Source organism: Coenobita brevimanus, chromosome 7, assembly GCF_032717465.1.
Source record: "Coenobita brevimanus isolate Jiangsu-jjx chromosome 7, ASM3271746v2, whole genome shotgun sequence".
NCBI lineage: Eukaryota > Metazoa > Arthropoda > Malacostraca > Decapoda > Coenobitidae > Coenobita > Coenobita brevimanus.
The window spans coordinates 37,494,646-37,522,252 of record NC_136960.1 but is presented as its reverse complement, the minus strand read 5'-3'; the positions used below and the strand labels follow the sequence as shown (position 1 = coordinate 37,522,252).

General features: G+C 40.6%; 1 protein-coding gene across 3 annotated transcripts in view; it reads left to right on the top strand.

The window, feature by feature from the left end:
• Amph (amphiphysin) overlaps window positions 1-25,893 on the top strand; it is a 145,128-nt gene extending 119,235 nt beyond the window's left edge. Inside the window, exons 7-10 of one of the 3 annotated variants that reach the window (XM_080276119.1) lie at window positions 7,378-7,662; window positions 12,008-12,159; window positions 24,621-24,763; window positions 25,251-25,893. In XM_080276119.1, the coding sequence (XP_080132245.1) occupies window positions 7,378-7,662; window positions 12,008-12,159; window positions 24,621-24,763; window positions 25,251-25,331 (661 nt within the window). In that variant the 3' untranslated portion in view covers window positions 25,332-25,893. Of the gene's footprint in view, window positions 1-7,377; window positions 7,663-11,968; window positions 12,160-24,620; window positions 24,764-25,250 lie in introns of all 3 variants that reach the window. The other 2 variants (XM_080276135.1, XM_080276126.1) reach the window with 2 other exon arrangements.
• Window positions 25,894-27,607: the final 1,714 nt, after the last annotated feature.

Here is a 27,607-nt window from a genome sequence, read left to right as displayed (position 1 = left end):
ATATTCCGTTCATAAAATGCTACACGCTCCAATCCAAAAGTCCTCTACCCAGAGGCAACGCCTTAGCCCTTCAGGGATACCTGGCGTAAAACCAAATTTTATATATATATATATATATATATATATATAAAATACGTATGTGCAAGTGGTGAAAATTCTTTGTAAATATGGGAAAACCTCCACTCTAAAATGGATTTCTGTAAATGGAAGCACGAGACCTGTCAGTCAGTCATTATTGGAATTTTTATTATCAGTCTGCAGTTTTGTGATAGGTAGGGGGGCCCATCTTCCACTCATTTATTTGATGTTGTGCTGCCTTCAGGTGACTCAACACTGAGTGACAAACCAATTGGTTGCCTGTAACTCAGGAAACCATTTACTACATGTGGTGGTAAAACCAGATGATTCCCAATGGTTTAGTAAGTCAGGTGCTCCAACTGGATTGAACTTGTAAGAGTTTCCATCTGAGGGATGGTTGGGGTTTTTTGCTTATGTACTGCCACCCAGGGGTAGGTGAGGCTGGTCACTCTTGCTATAAATATTGGGACTGAGTAGCGTAACCTCAGGCCTCGACACGTTGAAGGAGGCAATATGGAACTTTTTTTTTTTTAAGTATTTGTTTCTTGTATACTAGTATGTATCAGTAAATAGGAACAACTGATTATAAACCACATTTGCCTTGGCATAGGAGACTTCCCAGAAAAAGTTTAGATATATTGTGCAAAATATATCAATGGGGAACTTCTTTATCGCCATCATCCTGCCTCTTTTTCCCACATTCATGTGAGATGAGTTAAGGTCCAGAAAACAAGGAAAAGGCAAGATTACAATTGTGTAAGAACTACTCTGCAACTTGTCCAGTGAAATGGGCCACACATCCTTTCATTCACCACTCAAGTCTACCAAATCCTGATTCCACTTCACAGGTACGCTCAAGCAAAAAATTATCTTTATGCTCATGGGGCAATGTAGGATTGGATGATGGATGGATGGATGGATGCAAGTGATCATAGGTTTCACAGCAATTGTTGCTGGTGTTACCATTTCCTAAGGCAAGTAGTTCAGAACAATGTTCCACATATTTTATAAACTTCATGCTTCACAAGATGTTGATGGTAATAGCAAGCATACTCATGAATGAAAAGTGACTGAGGAGCATTTTCAGACAGCTCATCCATGATTTCACACATAGTGACAAGAAAGTGTAAAGATAATTCTTTGATTGAGTGTACACCTTGCCACATGCAGCTTCATAATTTCCTAAGAGACAAAGTCAAGCCATAAGGATCAGTACCAGTATTACCTTCAGTACTTAATACTGTACAGTATTTCCAAGATTTAACACACTAAATCAGCCACAACCCCACATGCTAAATTGAATATTTCACTTAATGTGGAGGATCCCAATGTAAGCCATTCTAAAATTTGTTCATATTAGGTAGGCCACTGTCATAGCCTCGCTTCCATGAACTCCAGTTCCCTCTGCATTCCCCCCCCCATCCTCACCTCACCTTCCTATTCGCTGTTGCATATTATGTGCTTATTTGTTGAAAATGATAACACTACCTTGTCATATTAAGTAAGGAATGCAATATACATACATGTAAGTGGCGAAACTGTAATGCTGTTCTATGCAGATAGAGAGCCATTTCAATACCCACTCAAATAGTAAAGAAATATAAAAGTGTAGTTAAACATGTCACTGTCACTCGATGTCATACCATCATCTGTGTGTGTGTGTGTGTGTGTGTGTGTGTGTGTGCACGGGCATTTGTGTGTGCATGTGCACGTGTGTGTTGCCACCTTATACTTCAGTGATATATTACAGTACAGTAATCAGCTAATGCTGATTATATGTATGTGGTGTTTTTGGGGAGAGCAGGTGGAGATTGTCAGGCGTGAAAAGATTGAACTTGCTGGTGAGTCTCTTAAGGGTATGGAAGAGTTTTGTTATTTGGGAGACATGTTGTGTGCTGGAGATGGGGTTGGAGCTAGCTCTTTGGCTAGGGTGAGGAGTGTTTGGAAGAAGTTCAGGGAGCTGTTGCCACCCCTGACATTGAGAGGGCTCTCCCTGTGTGATAAGGGATCCTTGTATGCAGCATGTGTCAGGAGTGTAATGCTGCATGGTAGTGAGACCTGGGCAGTAAAGGAGGAGGATATTTGCAGGCTCAGACGTACAGAAATGACAGTGATAAAGTGGATGTGCAGTGCATCTCTGAGTGCAAGGCCTGGGGGGGCTAGGTTTATGCTGGAAGAGTTGAGACGAAGGATGAGACTGGAGTGTGTTGGTGTTGTGATGAGGAGAGATAGATTGAGGTGGTTTGGGCTTGTGGAAAGGATGGGGGATGATAATTGGCTGCAGAAACTGAGAAGCATTAATATTAGGATGAGGTTGTGAAGGGTAGACCAAAAAAGACCTGGGATGAGGTCATTAAGTGTGATCTTAGGGTTAAGGGAATGAACAAGGAGGCTGCCAGAAATTGAGCAGCATGGAGAGCTGCCATTAGGTGACCAAAGCCGCCAGCATGTTGGAGCCTTCAAAAATGAAACAACAAAGTGTAGGTCCATTTGGCTGTTATTAATTATTATAACGTTTCCAGGGTGCACCACTAGGAGGCGGACCTTGTTACACCCCATATAATTTTTTTTTTAAAATCTTTTTCCACATTTTTCTTGATACCATCAGTGTTGATAACAATAAAGCTTCACTTTTGGTTTCTTCATTCTTCACTGCTGCTCTCAGATGATAACAAATCAACTGTAAATGACTCGTACATGTACAGTATTCAAATTCTATGTCTTTCCTTCGGTAATCTTCTTCAGCATTCCGTACATGTTCAGTGCACTTCTGCCAGTTGGTCTTCATTATGTTTTAGATGGCCAGTTTGTTATGTTTTTAACATTTTTCAAGCTTTGGCTACTATTGGAATTCTTTTTATTTACTTCATCCTTCAGTTGGGTTGAACTGGCAATAGTAAGATGGGAGTCTCAATATTCGGTGACCTGCTGCAGTTGCGAGTTCATCCACTTCATATGTCTGAACTGTCTTGTACCTCTGTACCACTTGTAATAGTTCAGATCTTTTATGTATTGGGTCATGATCTATGGCGTTCTTTTATAGCATTTGGTGATGTCAGCTTTGCAGGTCTGACTTGCTGGAGCCTTGTTAAGCTTCTTCACTTGGTATGGTGCATTGTCCATAATTATGAGAGATGCTGGTGGAATATTTGGCAGAAGTTGTTTGAGAAACCACTCTTTAAACGTCTCATGGTTCATGGAGTCATGGTAATCTCCTTTATTAACAGTCTTAGACCTGAACAGTAAGAGGGCGCCTGGTACAAAGTCATCTTCTCCCCCAGCGTGAACTACAATAAATCTTGCTCCTCTGCCAATTTTAAGCTTAGGTCCAACGTCACCATCTTGAGTTGTCCAGCATCGTTCAACACTTGTATTTTGATTTATCCAGGTCTCATCATGGAATATTTCAGGTCTTGGTTGATAACTTCTTCTGTTTTTCAGTATGTTTCTCAAATATCTGTTCCTCTCAGCAACATGTCATTTTGCTTCATTAGTATGGCTCTGTAACTCCAGTGTTTCCAGTACCTGAAGCCAAGATCGTCCACAAATTTCAGAAGAGTAGTTCTTCGCTCTTTGTATTTTAAAAGTGGTTCTTTGACCTTTTCAAAAAGTAAATCCAGGGTTGGTAGCTGTTTGCATTCATAGCAGGCAAGTATCTCTTTTCTTGTAGCTTCTTTGTCGAAGTCATCCACGGTGTTCAAGATATGGCATGATCTCTTTTGCCTGAAAGTGAACTTAATTGCTCCTGATTCACTCGTCCTTCCTTGACTGATAATTCTTCTAACAGTACGGTGACTGACTTGAACAGCTTCTGCCATCTTGATCTCGGCTTCCTTGATGTTCTTCAAACTTTCCTTTGCGTTGAAATACTGAAAGACATTCAGTATTAAGTTTCTTTCTTGACTATGGAGCATAGGATGTCTTGCTGATGTGCTAGCAACACGAGCGTCCTCCATGCTTAACACTTGGCAGGCAACTAAGGTGACAGTTGGATGACAGATGGGTTATCAGAGGATTATGTGACTGGTGTTGGCAATATTATTGCTTTATTGAGATAAGTTAATAGTCAGTGCCTCTCTATCTGTGCAGAACAGCATTACAGTGTTGCCTTTTACATATATACAGTATTGCATTAGTTACTTTGTATGACAAGGTGTTGTTATCATTTTAAACAAATATACACAAAAGTATGCAACTGCGGGGAAGAGGGGGAGGCGGGGATGGAGGGAAGCATGGGGAGAACTGGGGTTGATGGGAGTAAGGCTGCGATGGCCTACCTAAAATGAACAGACTTTAGTCCCTGTTTACACACTTTTGTACTTGGGTCCCTCTTTATGCATTATTAATGTTAAATGGCATACCAAATGACACATGATACTCGTAACAGACTATCCTCCACTAAATGTAGTGTCATTGAAACCTGTACATTTATGTATAGATAATGTAACAGTATATAAGAAATGAAAGGTAATGGACACATATTGTGATGTAACAGAATTTACCACTTTTTTGTCTCGGTGTCATGTAGTCTAAGCGGACAAATTATTTGTGTTCTAAATCAGACGTTTGTTCTATGTATGTGTGTTAAATCTTAGATGTATTGTATATCTTGAAGAAAATTTGTGGCTTTGTACAATAATGTTGATTTTATCTCTGGTGTTGGTCATGGATCATGTGTTATCTGTAAGCAGGCTAATTGGATATTTTTGTGAAATTACTTTATCATGATGTGATTTTTTTTTTTTTTTTTTTTTTTTTTTTTTACATATAAGGTGATGTAGTGTGTTTGTTCTCATCTGACAAAGATCTGTGCTTTAAGCATTATTCAGTTTGGTAAATTTGATTAATGACCAAGGACACTCATTTGTATGTCATAACTAAGCCTCGTCAAATTCCATACAACCACAACCTATATACAAGTTGTGGGAGTGACCATTCATGTCAGATGAAAACAGAGTGACTAGTAAGGTGATCTGGTGCCAGTAAAGCTCTGTTGTATTGTGTGTAGAGTATTTGTGTTGTATTTATAAACTCTTCAAAAGTTTATCTTGTATATAAGATTGCTTGTACTGTATATATATTTGTATTCACTCACACACTTGCCAAACATTGTACAGTCAAGTTCGTCTGTTCCCAGAGTCAGACAGATAATTTGCTGTTTTTAGCACTGACAAGGAGTCTACATATGGTGGTGCTGTGCACCCTGGATGGACTGAAGCAGCTGCAGTTTCCATCCGGGGCCCAGACCTCATCATGTTTCCCTGCAGCTTTCAATGGGGAAAGGCCCTGGTCTGACCCTGGTAAGGAAGTGCCAGATCCTTGCAGGGAGTATGCACTGTAGTGTGCCTGTAGGACAGCCCCACAGAAGCAGTTGCTCACCTGTGGTAAAGAATGGATCTGCTCAACCAGACAGAATGGGGATGGGGATAAACAACAACATCACCAACTGACCACAGAGAAACCTCCTGAGGTGTGAATGCCAATATATGTACTGATACAGCACTGGAAACTGGATATAATAGTGGTGTGTGGTGTTCAGGGAGATACGTCACTGTTTAATGTGTTTTTGATGGGTATATGTTGGTTATATTGCTGATCATTAATATTTGTACATCTTACCTTTTTTTTTTTTTTTTTACTGCTATTCTTTTCATTTTAGCAGTTAGGTGTAAAGCCAGGGAATTTAATAGCCAGATATTCCTCTACTTGTGCTTCTCATTGCCCTGGGCTGGCAAATGTTTCTAAGCAGTGAAAAATTTGGTATGTTAAGGATATTTAAGGAACTGTTGTGAGTCAAGGACCTTTATATTCGTACATAGATGGTTCGCCCTGTTTCAGGATTCTTCAGACACCGTAACTGAAAAAACATGAAACAGGGTGAAACGTCATACTTAAGAAAGTAAAGGTCCATGCTTCAAAATGTTTCTCGTATTATCCAAGTCTTTTTGTGTTTCTGCCATTTGATGACTGGTACAATACATGAAGGAGCAGAAGTAACAGACATGCCAAATGTGTGGAACAGCATAGTGGAATATTGTACGGGTATTACAAGAACTTACGTCCCTGATTGTAGTGCATATACTCTGTTCATTTTAACTTGGTCTAAAACTGTCATCTTAGCTTATTAAATGTTGAATTTTAGCAAGAGAACAACACTAGAATATGATGCTAGTTATAAAGATGCGGTGGAAAGGATGTAGAAATGTAGTATTGTCTTGTTCTGCCTTTGGAGAGCTCCAGGAAGTCAGATGTGAATGATTGAAAATTTCCATTGAGTTAAGGTGAGCAGACCAACGTACAGTTATTAGTTAAGTCTGTGTACTGGTATGTGGAATTCCAATAATGATGGTTATAAACTGACAGTGGTTGGAGCAGGGTTATACATACATAGATTTAATAGTCCCTCCCTCATTGTCCCTTTCACATTTTCTGTTCACTACTTTCATGCAGTCTCATCAAATATGTACCTACTGTATAGAATTTCTTTCTTCCTTCGTCCCCCCCTCCCCCAGCCAGTACAGAGTGTCCTAATACTTGCTGCACTAACTTCAGTAGGTGATTCTAGGGATAATTTTGAGTTTAAAATGCTATGTTAGCATGCATTTAGTTCGCAACTGTTTCACTGTTGGAGTTACTGATGACCTTATGGGCAAAAATGGTCTTCCTCATAATCAACCCATAAGGTCAGTCAGTAAGGTCATCAGCTCCATAACAGTTGAGAGTAGAATTTTTCACTCAAACTCAGCCATCGAATCACTTCCTGGAGTTAGTGTTTCAAGTCCCTGGACACCCTGTATGCTGTATGGTCTAGTGTTTCTGTCATATTATGCATTTTCTCTTGCCTCCATACTCCTGTCTTGCCTTGTGCCTCCAACCAGGTATTGCTTTATCATTTCGTATGCCAACTTTTGGAATTGAGCAAATGAAAAGATGTTTAAGAAATCCATGCAGACAAAGGCAAAGTATGTCACTGAGAAATCTTTTTCGCTACATCCATAAGCAGTTACAGGTAAAATGTAGTACCGGTAATTATCGTTATCGTCATCATCATCATCCAGACCTTTCCTTCCCGACGAAGGATGGGGGTAACACAAAGATAGGAAATTATGAAGAAAGCTTGGAAAAATAATAATGCTCACAGGAGAGGGACTCGTCACTGTCACCCCGAATGCCTCAATGGAGTGGTCGAGATGAGAGGGTTTGGAAATTAGATTCATAAGATACATTCCCCTGATATGACCTCCTTGCTTGGAAATTTAAGCTGATGTTTGTATGTGCATTTGGTGGTGGGGTTCACAGGTGGTATGATGGGGGGGTGGAGGAGGAAGGGAGCAACTCTCACGGGGCTCTGGAAGGTAGCGAAGGAACCTTGGACATTACAAAAACAACAACAGAGGAAGATAATGTAGAGAACTCCATAGAGGCCAAGGAGTCTTACAAACCCCTACCAGACAGTGAAGAGGCGCCTCCAACTTCGTCTCCTCCCCCAGTCTCCTCAAGCCCCGAGCCTCCCTCTGATAACAACAACCCATCCACTGACGAAGCAGCACCAACCGACTCCTCCACCCAGCCCGACAACAACAAGTAAATCTCGGTTAACGTTGGTGGGGGGGACACTCGGACCAGGGGCTTTTGGCATGGGTATTGGCTATGGACAATTAGATGGTTGGGTATCACAATGCCAGGAATTGTTCATGTGGAAGAAATATACTGTACACACATGCACACCACCCCAAGGAAATTTCCCCCACAAACCTTCCCCCAAGGAGGGGTTACCACTCTATCCACATTCCTTCAAGGGGAGATTATTCGTAAGAAAGTTGTTCTTGGGGAGGTACAGCAGTGAAGAAGGTGCAGGTCAGTTTCTGTTGTATCTCCTCAGTAAACGGCTTTTACAAATATGGGTGTAATTCTTCCAAAGTAGACTGTTGCTGTTAGATACAGTGCAGTGTATGCAGTATTTTACACTGGAATTTATATCGTGTATACATTGTACCGGCATCCCTTGCTTAATGATAGGGTTGCATTGTCCCAAACCCAAACAATTAAGTGATTCAGCATTGACCATTCCATGCACAGCAAAAGATTTTTCTGTCTGGGTGAGGTCAAGGCAGCAGTTTAGTGACTATTTTCATTCAAAGTTGTTTATTCTGGGTCCTGTGATGCTATTCATATCAAAATGAAACTGTAGGAGGTAGGTTTTGTGACTCAACTCACATCCATATGTCAGTTTGAGACCTTTTTAATTATATGCCTTACATCACCATGCATCATTGGGAAGTACTTTTGATGACACAAATCGCATCATGGTAACACGGGTTCAAAGGATACGTTGCCAGGGGTCCCAAGGTTGACCCTATGAGGTTTATTTTTACCAAATTCATGTTCAAAACTAGTCTAAGTGAAGTCATAACCACCTACGGCTCAACATACTGCCACTGTAATCCATTACAGATGAATTTTAATTATGAAGCATAATAAAAAGACAGTTTAGGGTATGTGATATTAAAGACTTACTGGACCAAGATGCACTCACATTTACTCCCAGCAGCGCCATTGCTATTTTCACTTTACAGCTCAAAAAATATTAACTACCATACAGTTTGTTACTTCTTTGAAGCATTACTTAAACAAAAACTGAGGATTATGTTGACCATAAAAGTGTTTAAAAATAAGGAAGCAGGTCCAAATTGTGTTAACCAGAATATCAGTGAACAAGGGATACCTGTGTTCAGGAAGCAGCATTTTGTAGTTACTGTATGTAGGTTTTTGATAATTGGCATAATGAGGTGTATGGTGTTGTGGCAGGAGTCTGTTGTGTTTCGTGACCAAACATCATGGTAATTGAAATGAATAGATCCTTGTTCATATAAACGTAGCGATGTGTAGTTGAAACCTTGCGCAAATGTCAGATATGTGCTAGAAGACGTATCATATCACAAGTTTATCTTAAGCTTAACCAAGCCTTTTGTGATTCAGATTCAGATAAGGTATCTAATATGTTAATAAAATTTGAGTAGGTGATAACTGAAATATTGGTTCATCATGAGCTGAAATTTTGAAATGTGGTGTGTTATGTACAGTCAGTTACTCAGGTCCATTCACCTCCCTGGCCTCTATCTCCTTGCTTGAGTCATAGAAGCTTGAGTGAGACGTAGTGGACAACAGTGAATGTTATCACCCACAGATGAATGATAATGGGCACCGTACTTCACCACAACACATGAAGTATATGTGAATCCAGCAATAAGAAAGAGGCAAGAGAAGATGAACAAATCTTGGTATTTGGCTGTACATGCTGTGCCAAGAAAGATATGAGTTCAAAAAGATATAGTATCGGATTGTGTATTCAGTAAGAGAAGATATCAGGCTGTGAGTTCAAAAAGACAAACCATCAGGTTATTAGTTCAAAAGTAGAAAGTAACAGGCTGTGAGTTCAAAGAGAGAAATTACTAGGCTGTGTATTCAGAAAGAGAAAGTATCAGGCTGAGAGTTAAAAAGGGAATGTGTCTGTGAGTCAAAAAAGACAGTATCAGACAGTGTATTATGATAATAATACTGTAATAATAATAATAATAATAATAATAATAATAATAATAATATCATCTTGTGACTTCAGATTATATCAGCTTTCCATAATGTAACCCATCCTCCCTTTTCATTACCCTCTCAAAAGTACACCCTTCTCCCCCTCCCCTGTTCTGCATCTCAATCCCTTTTTCGGTTTTTGGTGTTTGGTTTTTGGTCTTTGGTGTGTCCCTGGTTTTTCTTACAAGACTTAACAAGCTGCTTCCTCACCTGCTTCCTCCCTTTCATAATTGTGACACTAGTGTAGGCTGATATTCAGGGTGGCACAGGAAGCTTTGTAGTTCCTCTTTCTTAGTTATTTCTTTTGCTTATTACACCTCAGTACTGTATGTTACTGATGCAAATGGTAGGATGGTCCATAAATAGCTCTGTGCCAAAAACTCACCTGGCACTGTCTCGTGTGTTGTGGAGATGGGTGATTATGCAGGTGTGGGTGTAGGTGTGGAAGTAGAAACGAATCAGTGATGCAGGATAGACACCAGTAATGATGACTGACCCATCTCCCCAACACATAAGAAATTGTCTGACAGAGTGGAAGAGCATTGTTATATATGGGCCACCCTGTATCTTGACATTAAACCAGTAGAAATGCATTCAAGATAATGTTAAAGTGTAATGTGCAGAAAAAAACGGTACATAACAAGGGCTAAGAAGTCTTCTGTGTCACCTAGATATCAGTCCCTAGCCATATAGAACTCATAGCTGACTAGTTTAGACTGCTGCAGCAATACAGGGTTTTATTTGCTGTATGGTCTTTATATAATTATATCTCGGAATAGTATGCCACATTTGAATATAAGACTGTGTAACTGTGTAGAGGAGGCCTGGCTGTTGGTATAGGTTTGAGCAAAGTTCGTTGACAATTCTCTGCTAGCATTGTGTCCTACTTCCATATGTCCATTCCTTCATAAACGACAGAGTATCCTTCCTTCTCATACTCTTTTGTTGTGTGTGTCATATTTCTTTTGCATAATAGCAATAAATTCCACAGCCAGTAGAGAAGTGATGGCCAACTTTTGCTTGTGGCTGTACACCTGATGGCCTTAACATATTCACAAGTTTCTTAATGGCAGTGACATGAATGAATAGCATTACCAGTTATTAGCATAAGTAGCCAGAGTGGACAGTCCTCTTTATAAGTAATGGATGTGCTCCAAACCGTCACCACTATTTACATACAGCATCTCTATCTGTCTATTGTCAGACACCTTTAGCCTGTTAGGAGTGACCACAGACAGATCACCTCCACATCGCTTTGTCCTCTGCCATTTGGCTGCTCTCACTGCAGCTCACATCCCCCCTCCCTCATCACCTTCTCCACTCCACCCCTCCATCTTACTGTTACATACATTTGTACAGTACAGTGTATTGAGGGAAACAAGCAAATTAATTTCAAAGGTAGCATTGGAGCTTTAGTACACAAATTTTCTTTAATTTCCTGAGGACATAATAGCAATAAATTAAAAAATTAATTAAAAAAGGGCTACTTAGAGCAAGGACTGTGTATAACCGTTATGCACGAATATCGGGAGATATAAGGAAGACCTCCATTCTCACTGATTCTGTCTTATGTTCATATGTGGCATAATACAATATATGTGTCTTCTTGTTTCCCTATCTTTAAAAAGTAAATACAGTATGTAAATCAACTTGCATTTAATTAAGTTGTTGAAGTTTTGCTTAATTAATTCACAGTAGTATTGTTTAAATAAGAATTACAGTAAAGTAATTTCAGGATTATTGACACATTGCTAAAAGTATATGTCTTAATATCATAGTACAATGAAAAGTTCAGATGGAAGAATTAGTCACTTATGGAAATGCTGCTTATTGGGAAGATATAATAGTTTTGGTCCAGGTTGGATTGATTCAACTGTGTCATATTACATTTATGTTGTTAATATTATAGGGATTTTTACCTCATTAACATGGTGAAGGCTTTTCCCTTGATGACAGAGCTCCATCTGTCTGTCTGTCTATCTGTTGCCAGACGCCTTAATCCCCTAAAGGGATAGCCACATACAAATTGCCTCCATACTGCTCTTCCCTTAGCCATTTGACTGCCCTCCATCCTACCCATACCCCCCTCTATACGTTATGATATTGATCCATTTCCTTGCCTAGTCCCCTCTCTTTCCAGTAAACAGTGTTTCTCTATGTGGATACTGTACAGTGCAGGTATAGTGTTTCTCGAAAATTTCATTGTTATCATAGAATTGTATAATATTGAACAATTTCCTTACTCAGACTTAATCTTCCCAGTTACCAGTATTATTTTCTGAGTGTAGTGTTTCCTGTCTAGAATATCACCATCTCATCACACTCAACTGTCCACCCACAGCCGCCCCACAATCTCTGCCCCTGTCACACAAAACAAGGAGGAAACCGGCCGCCCATATGAAGAGATCGAGTTTGAGGACAAGAAGGTGAATGGAACCGTGGCCCCACAGGCAAGGACCAACGGGGAGGTCATAGGCACCAAGATCCCACCAGGTGAGTGAGCATTGTCTATAGTAAGTTCATTTTCACCTGACAAAACTGGGTCACTCCCACAGCTTAAGTAGAGTCCTGTACTGTACTGTGTTGTGGTTATATGACATTCAGTGAGCCATAGTAATGAGGTAGGAATGAGTCTCATTGGTTACTATAGTAGGTTTGTTTTCACCTGTCAAGTCTGGGCCACTCCCACAACTTGAATATTTTGTTGTGGTTATATGATATTCGACAAGCCTTAGTTATGTGTGAGATAGGAATGAGTCTCCTTAGTTACTAGTGAAATTGACCCTCCACCCTGACTCCATTTGGCCATCAGCTGAACTGAAAAGGGTTAGAGACCTTTGTCAGTTTTAAACAAGCACACTATAGGAGCTTGAAGAGGGAAATGGTTGTAGACATGAGGTAGAGTTCAATGGAATGTACAGTTTGGGACAAAAGTTTAATATTCCACCTCTTCCACTTCATCCTTTACTCTAATGACTGATATTACAAAGTTATGAGAAGCTTTGTATATTTCTCTGCCGTCAGGTATAAAAGGGTACCTCTTATTTCACTTCTTGTACGTGTTTCCTATTAAGGGTTGTTGTTGTTGTAACCCTTGTCAGTCTGGCTGAGCAGACCCATTGAATGCAGGCAAGCAACTGCCCTTGAAGGGCCGTCTCGTGCAGTGAACTGCTGTTCCCTTGTGGCAGACAGCACCTTGCCACAGTGAGGCTTGGGGAAGAGTGTGGAGGTTTGGTTCCTGGATGTACACTGCATTTGTGTCTCCCCACTCAGTTAACTTGCACCATACAGTAGTAGACTCCACGTCACTGTTATTTGGTTGTATGATTAGTTGATTACCACCACTCAGTGTTGTAAATGGCTTCCTGGGTTACAGAAACCCTTTAGGTTTGTCAGTCAGTCAGAATAGGACCACCTGAAGTGGTAATATTCTTAAGCTGAGAGGCTTGGCTTATTTCTCTGCCTACTGTACATGTAAATTTTTTTTTCTCTCAGTATTTCATGTATTGTACTTCTCATTTTCCACTAATGACTAATATTCCAAAGTAGAGAGAGGCAGGCCTCTATAGCATGCTTATTTTCATCTGAAGGAACTGGGCCACTATCACAACTTGAATACTAAGTTGTGGTTGCATGGTATGTGATGATCCTCAGTTTTGAGACAGGAATGAATCTCCTTGGTTACTAGTTCAATCAGCCTACCAAATTGACTATATCTGGCCATCATATAAGCTGAAACATATCTTTGTCAGGTGAAAACAAAATGAGTGTAGGTTTCAACAGTACATCAGAGTCAGATGGTGAACAGTGAATGTGTTTGATCCCTATATTGTTGCAGACTGCACTCTACAGTGTGGGATGCAGGCCATGATGATTGTTTATATTGTGGCTTTAGGTTCATATGGATGTAAACCCAGTGAACTGCAGGCTAAGTGGCCCATATCATGCATCCACCATCCTCCTTTTGTGGGACATAGAGGGAGTTGAAGGACATTTTATAACTGGGACCCTTAGTGATCCACAGCCCATCACAGGTTGAAAGTAAGAGTAGTGACCATTAACTCAGGGCCATCTGTGCAGATCCTGATAGTGTTTAAATTACTTTATTTGCATTGAATAAATTGAAAAATGTATAATGACGTGACGCGACACTATACAGTATATGGGTACGTTGTTTACGGGTTGTCTTGTAGACAAAAGGGGAATGAACTTACACGTAGCTATAAAAGCAAGTTATTCGGACAGAAACAGAGTCAGCTGAGGATTTTCGTGCAAATACTTGTCTGTTTTGTTTTTGAATGTCTCAGTTGAGATACTGTTCATGGTATCTGAGGGTAATCTGTTCCAGATATTTACAACTCTGTTAAAGAAGAAGTATTTTGCTTCATGGGATTGGACACACTTTCCCATAATTTTGCAGCCATTACTTCTGGTTTGACTCGACCGGTCTATATCAAAATATTTATTCACGTAGGAGGAGGAGGAGGAGAAGAAGGGGGAGGAGGAGTAGGAGGAGGAGGAGGAGGAGGAGGAGGAGGAGAAGGAGGAGGAGGAGGAGGAGTGCCAGTTTCATCTGAAACATGAACCCATTGAACTACAAAATTAAGCTGTCCTTGTGCAGCCCACCATCCTCCCTTTGGGGGATAGGAAGGAAATTGAGGGATATTTGTGTAACCAGCCAGCTCCACTACTCATCATACTGGTGCCACCGCTTGAAGGCATCTGTCTAGCATTGTAGCAATGATAGAGTAACAAATACATCATCTGAGTGAAGTATAGCAGTGAAGCAGAAGTCCATCCATGCAGTGTCTACAAAAGCTGATAGTTCAGACCTCTGCAACAGGACCATCTGAATTTTACTCTAAAGAAAGTCCACATTATATTTTGTTTCTTCTTTTTTTTTTTTTATAATTCCATCAGTCTGGTGATGTACTGTATTTTTCACTTGTTCTTGCAACCTAGTGCTGTAGAGGGATGCCTTCATGTGGCAGCAGTGATATAGCCAACCATCTCCATGAATGGTTATACAAATGTCATTCAACTTCCTCCCTCTTCCTCCCTGTCCCCAGAAAGGAGAGTGGTGAGCTGCAGGAGATGAACAACTTCAATCTGCAGTCCACTGGGTTCACATTTCAAATGAACCTGGAGCTAAAACTATGACTGCTGTTCTTGTAACTATCTGAGGATTCAGTTAAACTTGAGGAAGACCGTACAATTTGAAGGGATAAGATATACGGTAACTTTTCATTAACCACTTTACTGCAGTCCTTTTACCTTAACTTGGCCAAGATTTTTATCCTGTTGCAGCTGCATTCACATTGTTCAGTGACAGATTAACAATATTGTGGTTCTGTACCATTTTCATGGCACTTCTTCTTGACAAGCATCATTTTCGAGTGTCAGTTGATTATTGCAAATCAGCAAGGGGGCACTGGATCCCTATATGGTGTATGTAATGTACTGTACTTGTTGGATGGCCCCACAGAAGCAGTTACTTACCTGTGGTCAGGAGGCCTACTTGGCCAGATAAACCAGGGTTAAGCAACAACAATAACAACAACAACAGTACCACTTACGTATATAGAAAAAGTAACAGTATTTTGTAACACTTCACCAACACATAATGAGAACTTACCAAGCTGGGTACGGAAGTAAGGGTGTGTGTGTATCTGTTATTTGCAGGAGCCAAGATTAGGATCTATCCAGTACAGTACTGCTCTCCTCGTTCTTTGTGCTACAGGGTGACGGCATTGGTGTGTTGGAGTTTTGTTTGATGGAATTTTGTGTGACTAGTGTGTAATGGTTTGTTGCCCCCCTGTCACTTTGATATCCCAGTTCCAATTATGGAGTCTTTTGTCATACTCTGTTCACTTTAACTAAGTACTCTGTTCACTTTAACTAGGTATTCTGTTCACTTTAACTAGGTGTAATATTGCCATCAGTCTTGAGTGCTGGGCTGTAAGAGGAGACTGACACTACAATATAATGCCGATCACAAAGAAGTGCTGTGAAAGGGAGGTGGAGACCTAAGAGTGCCTTATTCTGCCTAATTTCATGCTGTTATGACTTTGTATGAGCAAGTGTAGTCAGGCTGGAAGGTTAATAGGACTAGTAACCAAGGAGATTCATTCCTGCCTTATAACTAAGTTGCATCGAATTTTATGTTACTAAGATTTAGTATGGTCAAGTGAAGTGTGAAATGACTACTGACCAAGGAAAGTCATTCCCAGCACTTAATTAGGACTCGGTGAATTTCATGCAACAACAACTTAGTACTGGCAGCAAGAGATTGGCCTGATTCTATCAGGTGAAAACAAATCAACAACACAAAATAGTTACAGATATACAGTATTCAACTCAGGAAAAAGAAAAACAGACAGTGAAGGGGTTAGTAAAGGCTGCCTCTGTCCCTCCAGTTCAAAATGTTCCCTCCAAGCAGAGTAAAATAATGAGGAGATAGCAAGAGTAAAGTATACAAAACATGGCATGGCAGAATGGGTTATTAAGTTTTTGAAATAGCGCTACATTAAGTTTTTCCAGTTGTTGACAGAGGTACCGTGGTGCACTTTTTTCCTTTTTTCCTCCACTGAGGAGCCTACACTTGGTGGCACTGTGCACCCTGGGTGTAGCAGCTGCAGTATCCTCTCAGGAGCCACACCTCATATTTCCCTACACCTTGCTGTGGAGAGACCCTGGTCTGACCCTGGTGAGGTGCTGCCTACCACAGAGGGATGCTGGTTCCCTACATGGTATATGTACAATACCTACCCGTAGGATGGGCCCACAGGAGCAGTTGCTTACCTGTGGTCAGTGGATCTGCTTGACCAGACAGACGGGGGATAAAAAACAACAAATCTTTTTTAAGTAAATGGTCGCTGTACAGTATTATATTGAATAGGCCAGAAGGTTACTAATAGACAGTGCTTTACTGCTGTGCCTTAAGTTTCATTAACTGTTGTACTAATATCTGTGTTACTCATATGTGTGATATATTTGGCAGATATCTTCCTTTGCTCAGTCCTCCGTGTCATGGCTGTGTGCAAATAAGTCATATTCATAGCGGCATATGAGTCTTTGTAGCATATCTTGGTTCGTGATTTATTTTGCATATTACTCCCTAACATCCTCATGCATGCTGTTTGTATCAATTTTAATACTGATTTTGTGTCAATGAGTACTGGAGAAGGATGACTTCATGTGGTGGCACTGGTACTGCTGGGTGGATCAACTGGCTGGTTGTTCAAATGTCCCTCAGCTCATCCCAATCCCCCAAGAGGAGGATTTTCGACTACAGAATAGGGCAGCTTCAGCCTCCAGTCCACTGGTTCGACATATCAGATGAGCCTGGGGTTGCAGCTACCGTACTACCACTACTACTGCTACTAGTACCAATAACATCTGTTTGTCTATCTATTGCCAGACATTTTAATCCCATAAGGAGCTGCCATAAACAAATTGCCTCCCTCCTCTCATATCTTTCGACTCCCTCCCTCCCTCACGTCATGGTTTCCCCCTCCTCCTCTTCCCCTCCACCTCACCCATATACCCTCCTCTGGTCAGTCTCTTATTTTCCATCCTCCCCAATACATGAGGATATTGAGGCATAAAACACAGAATAAACCATGAGGCAGAGGCATTAAGAAGTCTCAGAAGGCAGGTAGACTATGACCTATGTTGAGCTAACTCTTTGCATTTTTTTTATCCTTTACATTGAACTTTCCAGAATATTCACATTTTCTGTTTTCTCCTGATTGTTGATGATGAATATGTATTAACAATACTAACAAATTTCCTACTGTATTTTATAGTGTGGGTGGCTCATGGGTACCCTACCAGCATTGCTTGATTATTTTGCGGTTGTCAAGGGAATGTATGATAGTTATGCTTGTTTCCTCTAACTTGGCCTAAAATTGCCATCTTTCAATCTTGAATGTAGAGTTGTAGCAGTAGATTAACACTAGAATATGATGCTTGTCACAATGAAATGCAATGGAGAGGATGCAAAGCCATAGCAATGTCATATTTTGCCTTGAACCATGTCAGATAAGCACCAGTATGATGAAATTTTTGGCCAAGTTAAGGTGAGAAGACTATAGCACAAGTGTGTTACCATTGAACTTGGGAAGAACTGTCATGAGTGATATGTGGCTACAGTTTGGTAACTAACCACACAGTCATCACTCTCTATCAGGGAACTTGGCTACAAGTAAATGGAGTCAAATTCCAAACTGAGACACATACAGTACATGTTTCAGTTCTTGTGACATATTAGATTTCATTTTCCCAACCATTCCCAGTGGCTGTTGCATAAATAATTACTCATTTCCTTTTTGTTTTTGTTTTTGTTTTTTGGCACCTTGCTTAGCTCCCAGTCCATAAAAATAACAGCACCATGGCTCACCTCAGTATGGGTTTCCGTGAAAGGAAGCATGGCATCATTTAATTATAGTGATTTTGATTTTTGTGTCTCATCACAAGAACATACAATTCAGTACAGTTGTTGATACAGAACTTGTAAGTATCTAAGAGAGCTGTCTCACTCAATTGTTGAAAAAATTGAGATGAGGATTGTTTCATCATAGTTTAATTAATTTATGACACCCAAATTCTGCAGACATAACCATACAGTAGTTTAGGTCTGACTTTTTTTTTTTATGGTTAGGTTAGGTTGCTTTTGGTTTGTTTGTGTTCATACTTGATAAGGTTCTGTATAGGTAAAATATGAAATTGGTCCCATGAGCCGGCCCATACAGGACAGCCTATTGTTGATGTTGTTGCTCTGGCTGAGATTCAGACAGGCTACTAACCTACTAACACTGGTATGATGGGCATCAGGGTGTGGAGGAGGAGGGGGGGAGGAGCGTGGGGAAGAGGGTGGTGGGGCAGGCCATGACAGTGTGGCCCAGGGCAATATGGCTCAATCTGTCTCCCCAGCCGCTGTCAGTAACGGCCCTTCCTTCACGTCCCCTCTGGCCGACTTGGAGAAAAAGGCGGAGGAGATCTATGACATACCCGTGGGTAAGTGGACGCACTCGGCCCAAACCTCGCCCTGCCTTGGCCGCTCCTGTGGCTACTATTCAAAGTGGCTTTGAACATTTTGTAATACCTGTTCCTTAGCAATTTATTGTGCACATTGCACCTGAATGTCCTCTTGTTTGGTGTTAGAGAAGGACTCCCTGACAGCTGGCACCAATATCACCCGCCATCTCTGCTGGATGGTTTTACAGACATTTCTTAGCGCTCTTCCTGTACCCTGAAAAGAGCATCCTCAGCTTGCAGTCCACTAGGCCCCCATTCAGATGAGCCTGGAGCCACAGCAACAACATTTTGTTTTATATTACTGATGCAAACTATATCAGTATTAAAACTATATGAATAGTATACAAGAGATTCTGAAAATGTAATATGCCAAGTAAACTGGTAAGGAAGAGATGGTGTGACGCCTCCTGTGCCACCCGGAACATCACCGTGAGGGTCATATTCCAAGTGGCTGTGCACATTTCACAACACCTCTGACTGAGCAGTTTATTCTGCACATTACATATTAGTACAGTATTCTCTTGAATGCTGTTGGTGAAAACTTTCAGTACAGTAATAGTGGTTGTGGTCCCATGCTCATCTGAATGTGATCCTGGTGCACTGCAGGCTGAATTTGACCTTCTGCAGTTCACCATCCTTCTTTTGAGGGATAGGAAGGGAGGTGGGGGACTTACAACTGCTGCCTGGTTATATTGGTGCCACGATGTGAAGGCATCCCTCATCATAGAGAATGATAAGGTGTGATGTGGTTTATTCTGTATATTACATCTCAGTGTCCTCTTGTATGATAATGATGCAGACTCTGTCAGTGTTATTAAAACATAGAGTGAATGTTAAGGTTTAATACATAAAATAAATAGCTATGGAAGAGGTAGTACAAAGCCTCCTATGCCACCTGGAATATAGCTCTTAGACTCACACTAGCTCATTATTCTAGTGTGATTGGGTGTGAGCTGGGTGCTGTAGGATGCAGGGATGTAGTAGTGCCATGCTTGCTGCCCCAAAGGATACGGAGCATTGGGCAGCATGGGATCTGCTTGTTGCCTGTGGAAGGGACTTGCTTGCTGCTTGTGGAAACTACAACTAATTTTTTAACCACAGCTCTTACCATTATAGTAACCCCTCACATTATGGTGATAGTTAAGTGTTTTAATTAAAGAAACATGAAAGATATATTAACTTTTATGGACAGCGATGACAAGCGTAGATGTGGGTGAGGAAATCCAGGTGTGGAGAAAGTGGGTTTTAACTGCTCGTACTTGTTTTGCTATCAGTGTACTGTGATCTGGTTTGATGGAGCTCATGCTGTTGGACACAGACTGTCATTTAAAAGGTCAAATGTATGTGAGTGAGGTGGGAGGGGAGAGGAGAAGGGGGAGACCAAGGATGAGATGGAGGAATGGAGTGGAGAGAGAATATTAGAGGAGGGTGTAAGTTGGAGGGAGGGCAAACAAATGGCAGAGGGCAGGGTGATATGGAGATGATTTGTTTGTGGCCACCTCATACAGGATTAAAGCGTCCAGCAGTGGGTAGATATATAGGGAGTGCATTATCATCTTTAAATCTTATATTCTGAATTGGCAATATTAAGGTCACTGCGTAAATCTGACTATGCAACTCATAAACATGCAGAGTGAGGGGTTGCTTAATTTATACTGTTTTTACTCTTAACTTGGCCCATAGTTTTATCTATTTGCATTTGTTTCACATAAATCTATGGCAGAGAAAGATAATACTGTGGCTGCACAGCCTTTGCATAACACTTCATTGTGACTGGCATCATATTCTACTACTGTACTGATTTATTGCACCTTGCATTGAAGATAGACACATGGTAATTTTATGCCAAGTTAAGGTAAAAAATGTATTGTTACTGCCTTGTGCATTGAAGTTTGTATATTAGTTTGTCTGCACAGGTATTGGTGCATCCTGTCTGTTTTAAATCATTGAATCTAAATGACGTCCTTCTTCGCTTATTCTTGCTACTGTACTACCAGATAATTATATTCATTAGGAGATGCCTATCATATGGAAGTGGTTTATTAAGGTAGAGGAGAGATGGTGTCCTTTTTAAGTATGTATGCATGTATGTCTAGCCTCAGATATTTGAAAAGTATATTCTTAGCTAAATATAATGATATAAGCCATTGCTAACTTGGAGCAAGTATTTTAAACTTAGTGAAGGTCTCTCGTATTCATCATCTTCATCTATTGGTGCCTTGCTTCCTCCTGGGAACACCTGAATAGGGGATGGCTGTCACAGAAGTGCCTCCAGGCTACCCTATTTTCAAACACATGCCTCACTCTCTCAAATATTCCTCATTCTTTTTCTACTTTTTCTTAAATATATTATGCCACTCTCACCTTCCCTACCACATAAGGTGTGCCTCTACCATCTGTGCCTTCTATCTCACTTTCACGCACTTTCTTTGGCACCCTGTCTGTGTGCATTCTTTGTACTGTACATGTCTGTATTGAAGGAGTTTATTAAGGCCATGTCTGTCTCCTCCAGTAAAAAATATCTAAGTGGAATGAAATCGTTAGTAGGTAAAGAATAAAGCAAAAAAGACGTCCCTGTATTTGGTGGTTAACAGGTGCAGAGTAGCTGTGTAGAATGTCTGTAGTGTAGTTGTAGTGTAGTTAGTGTATTTGTAGTTGATGGATTTAAGGTACAGGGACATCAGTTTGTCTAATATTCCACTACATCTACTTCACTTTGGACATGTCTGTCACTTTCCCCACTGACACACACTCAGTAACATCAGAAAGCATTACCTATGGGTAGAGAAACATATCAGGCTTCATGTATAACACCCAGGGCATGTCCATCACTTTCCTGACTGACTCACAGTATTGGAAAACTTCATCAATGGACAGAGAAACATAACAAGCCTTAGGAAGATTAGTCAGCAGAGGGAAGTGAAAAGTAGACAGGGTGGAATATTTGACCAGCTTTTATCTGAGACTGTACAGATGCCATATGCACTTCACATGCTTAGTACACTGTGAACAGTGTACTGTGCTATACTTTCCGGTCTTTAGCCATACAACCACATTCAAAAGTTCACCAACACTTCCCTACCAGGTGCAATGAAGGTGTTACATAAAATTGTTTTATGTGATTGCAGTATGAAACATACAGTGAAGGAGTATGAGAAGGGAGAAATGAGAAATATGAAAGGCAATACTGTACTCATGCTGGCAGGAAATTATCAACAAATGAACTTTTGACAGTGGTTGTGCGTAGGCATTCTTGCATGTCTGTACTACTAGATTTTTTTTTTTCCCATAATCCCTGTGTATTGTGTTTGTGATGAATTCAGTACTGCACTTGTACCCTGTAGACATAACAGAGTTGACTATATTTTTGTTATTATTTTTACAATAAAGCCATATTGCAGTATCCAGTTACAGTATTTTGAGATGGACAGTCAGCTTATTCCTTTACATAAATTTCTTATACAGTATACTGTCACTTTTATTTATTTATTTATGTTTTTTTTTTTTGTCAGTTTTTTTTTTTTTTGTCATTATTCATATAATTTGTAATATGATTAACCCCTTCAGTCTCAGGATACAATTAATATTTTATTTCTGCTGCTGCCATAACTGGGTTACTCTCACCTGAGGCACTGATGAGGAGCCTACATGTGATGGTGCTCTGCACCCTGGGTGGAGCAGCTGTGGTTTCCATCCCTGAGCCAAACCTCATATTTCCCTGCACCTCACCATGGGGCAGGACCCTGCTGAGGTGCTGCCTGTCACAAGGGGGCACAGGTTCCCTACACGATGGTAGGTGCTCTACCATACCAGTAGGACGGCCCCACAGAAGCATTTGCTTTCCTGTGATCATTGAGTCTGCTCGGCCAGACACACCGGGGTTAAATAACAACCACAACTACCACATTCACATCTTTGTCCTGACCCTGAGAGTTTTAATATTACAAGTGTTAACACATAGGCTCCTGTGACTCACTCTCAGCTAAATAAAATGACAGTTCATTAGATGGACTACAATACTAGAGAAGATGTAACTTTGAGATGAGAGGCTTAAGTTACCAGGGATTTGGGGGGGAGGGTGAATTTTTTGTTGTTGTGATCTGACTATAGGCAGTCTGTTTTCATCCAGTGGAACTGGGCCACATCTGCAAATTGAATACCAAATCATAGTTTTCTAAAATTTGATGAGCTTTTGGCAGTGAAGTAGGTCTCCTTAGTTACACATCTTTGTTCCCATTAACTGTACTTAAAATTGACATCTCTCCATCTGGAATGTTGAATTGTAAATATTGATTAACACTAGCATATGGTGCTAGTCACAAGGAAGTTTTGTGGAAAGGATGTTGAGTCAGCATTTTCTTATTCTGCCATTGAGCTGTGGGGAATAATTTGCAAATGTACAAAAATCCCAACCAAGCTAAAATTAATGAACTGTATTTAAATCAGCTCACCAGTCTAACTACACTTGGTCATCAGTTGAGCTGAAAGTGGCTGCTGATCTTCCTTAGGCTAGAAATTATGATGTAACAGTATCAGAACTTCTGGTAAATGGGGGTATGAGGGGAATTCCTGGCATAATAGAGAAGAGGTATGCACAGGTATTGTCATTTAAGTGGCTAATTTATTTTACTATTAAAAAAAATTACTTGAAGGTTAGTGAAGAGGTATTATGGAAAGATATTGTCAGTTAAAAGAACTAATAATAAAAGAAAAAGTATATCTCCATCTTGAATGCTGGATTGCAACAAGAATATTCATTACATTCTTGGGCCAGTCAGTATGGTGAACTCATGATGTCCATATGTAGTCCCTATTAACCTTGTAGAACAATTAAGGACCAGGATAGAGCATTGATAGTTGTGGGATACATTATAAATATGGCTGGCTCTGTGGGAGTGGCAGTAGGTGATCATGACCTGATTTTCACACAGCGGGAGGACAGGACCTCACCAGAAATGCGAGGGGCAGGAGGCCGCAGGGCAGGTTGCTAGGCAGTGACTGTGAATGATCATAGGGCAATTTTCCACCAGCATGGCTGGCTTTGATGGGTTTATTTTTCCCTAGAGCAGGCCGGACAGGATTAGAGTCTTGGATAATTTACCACACCAGAGGTCACTGGCAGGTAAAAGGTGGGTAATCCTTGGGACTAGGCAGCAAAGAAGACTATGGTTGTGTGCACAAGACAAGGTGTGGCAGGGCGGCTTCACACAGTATGAAGTGTATCTTCGTGGCAATTTACATAAAGTAATTGAAGGATTCATTTGTTTTCGTGTTCACCGCTGCCACTAAAAAATGAAACAGGCTAAATGGGGTAAGCTCAAAGTCCATCATTAGTTTTCTCATTTATTCTGACTAGATATAACACAGATATGCCCTGGTTGGTAGCCTGTTTCTAACTGACCCCTAAGCCGATGTGCTCATTGCCCCAGCTTCCAAAAAATGCAGACACAGCAAATTCAGGGAAATGGCTAGACCTAGGTCAGTGAATTAAGTCATGTACACTTCTAGTATCCATGCATAGTTATTCAAGGTTATATATTATCTGCATTGACACATTAACATTTACATAAGAGTAAGCAAGGTTAACAAATCATGTAATGACTAGTTAATAGGAAATTATTAGCAACATTTAAGAAATCATTAGTAACAGTCATGTTCTGTGGTAGGAATGTTTTCTCATGGTGGCACTGATAATATCCAAATTGCTCTGCTGCCTGGTTATACAAATATCCCTCATCATCTTCCTTGTTTCTCCAAAGGAGGATGGTATACTGCAGAAGTGCAGTCTCAGCCAAGGGTCATCCAGGTTCATGCTTAGATGAGCATTTGGCAACAACAACAGCCTTGAAGGGGAAGATTGTGTTTTAGCAAATATAGATTGCCAGGCTTATTGACTATATTTGTGTTGCTCTCAGGTGCGACCACAGATGGTCTACCGTCGGGCATTCTGTATCGTGTGCGTGCCACCTACAAGTACACACGGGAGGATGTGGACGAGATCAGCTTCGAAGTGGGTGAAGTTATCCAGGTGGTGGAGTATGAGGATCCCGAAGAGCAGGTGAGCACCCTGACCAGAATGAGCCATTCATTAGGATGATACATTTCAGTTTTCACTGTAGTTTTAATGTATTATTGTAATTTTATAAATAAATGCCTAACCTTTATCAGTGGGATAGCTAGTTCTGCACAAATGATGGGTCAGGAACAGGTTGTGTCCCATTCTGAGGAGACCTACTCAGCCCATTGTTAAATGTGTTAAACCAGTTTAAAGTATGCTTCATAGCTGTGCTTACAGACCCATATGATCTTGAGGTGCCCAGGCCATATTGTGGAAAATAAAAGTGTACACTGGTCCACAGTGTGCACACATCAAATACCCTGTAATCCAAAAATTTATATGGAGACCAAGCATCTGATGGGAGGGGGGAGGGTGGAGGATGTGCCACACCCAGACATCCTCCTTCATAGATTCACCACTGCATCTTATACATTTGTGTAAGAAAAAGCTCATGATATAATGATTATTATTTTCTTTGCAATTGCAGGAGGAAGGATGGCTCACTGGGATCAAGGAAAGCACATCGGAAAAGGGACTCTTCCCTGCTAATTTCACCCGTCCCATCTAAGCTTCCCCTGTTTTCCCTCAAGTACTTGTAAACATACTTACCCAAAGTCCTTGTTGTGTGCTACCTTTCATGATGTTCTTTTTTGCTATTTACTCCACAGAATAGATAATTGTTCATATTCCTTTGCTGCCTTTAACTCATTGAGACTGGGGATGTTTTTTGATGTTATTCAACTTAGGATAGACATTTTGAACTGGAAGGGATATATATAACCTGACTAAACCCCTTCAGTATGAAAAAAGGACATTCCTAAGCTTAATAATGTGGTAAAAGTAAACTTAACCCGTGGATTGTGCAATTACCTTTTTTTTATCCCACCCTGTGGTGCACAAAAAGTGAAGATTTTTTTTTTCTTTTTTTTTTAAGTTTTAAACTGGAAGATAAACATCCAGGGCATCATCTGGCAAAAAAAAAAATTCTCTCTCTCCGTCTTTGCATAGCGCCATGCATAAGTTTGTGTAAGGGTGGAGTAGTGAAAAAATGAAGAAAAAAAAAAAAGTTTTTGTTTATTATAAACTTGAAGATAAACATCCAGGGCGTCATCTGGTGGAAAAAAAATAAATCTCTCTCTCCGTCTTTGTGTTGCGCCATGTGTAAGTTTGTGTAGGGGTGGAGTAGTGAGCAGTGATGCACGGCCACTGGAAGGTTAGCACAGCCTGAGCTGTGGCTCGCAATCCACGGGTTAAAAGAACGTCACTTAAGTCCCAGGGTTAAAGATCCATTACTAGCTGCAAAGCTGATTTTCCAGTTGTAGGAAAATGTTGTGATATTTTGGAAGACATAAGTGGCATGTTCTGAAGATATAATTTTGAATGTTATAAATAACATCTGCTGGAGGATTTATTTTTATTTTTATTTATTTATGTTTATTTATTTATGCCCAGCATACAGACAACAGTACTGCCTGTTGGCACAGATTGGAGATGTATTGTTAATTGGCCTGAGGGTTTATGGCATGTCTTCCTAGTGATTATTTTGCATATCACACCTAAATAACCCATTTGTATGGTACTGATACAAATTGCATTCACCATGGGAAGGACACTGGTTCGACCCTGGTGAGGTGCTGTCTACCATAAGGGGGTGCCAGATTCCTACGCAGTGTATGTACTGTACTGTACTGTACCTGTAGGATGACCCCACAGAACCAGTTGCTTACCTGTGGTTAGCAGGTCTGCTGGGCCAGACAGACTGAGGTTAAGCAACAACAACTGCATAAGTATTAGAATGATATATGAGATAATATAAAGATATACAGTAAAACCTTGCATTACCATACCCCACTAGACTGAATATCATATTTAACAAACACTTGAGGTCCCCAGACAACCTGTCATACATGTCGGATACCATCCAGTAAATCTGTTACATGGCCATATGATGCAGGCCTACCAGATGAAACTAAATCATATCTTGCTTGCAGGATGACTCAGAATACAGTTACCAACACTGGTGACAATTTTATCCACCTCATGGGCTAGTGTAGTCATGGAGAAGTTCTATGACAAGGATGTGAAATTATTGGCCAAGTTAATTTAAAATGGGTTTAGTTTTCATTTTTAGTTGTAGAATGTGCTATTTCACTCATTTATTTTCCAATATGAGCTTGAAATTCCACTTCAGGAGGGGACCATCAGACTTACTGGATTATTGGCTATTGCAGATCAGCCTTCCCCCCAGTTAATCCAGTATATATAGAGGGGGTCTACTGTAGTAAGCAAAATTAATCACTAAGAGAGAGGTGCTAGAAATCCTTTTTTGTCACCTAGAATATGATCCTTGGTTTCACTTTACCTTTGTGTCTGTAAATGCATTCATGCTAATCCATCACCATCAATATTGTTTTGCACAACATGCCATGGTGCTAGAGAGGAACATCTTCATGTTGTGGCACTGATATAGCTGGGTGGTGGAGATGCCCCGCTATACTAGTGTCTATCATACTCTCACTCTGTCTCTCTAAGAGGAGGATAGTGGTCTGCAGGAGAAGGCAGCTTCAGCCTGCAGTCCTGGGTTCACATTCAGATGAGCCTGGGGTTGCAATTACTACCACCACAACATACCACCTCCAGCAATATAATTATTCAAAGCTCCCTTTTCTGATCCTGTGTTAGGAGTATTCTCAGCTGAACAAATCATTGGATACACGCCTGAATAGAATACCCAGTTGAGTCTGTGGCTTTGAAAGGTCCATTAGAACAGTTTGTAACTCTTTGACAACCGACCCTCCACAGAAAACAGAATAGAATTACAGTTACCATTCTGCTGAAGAAAAT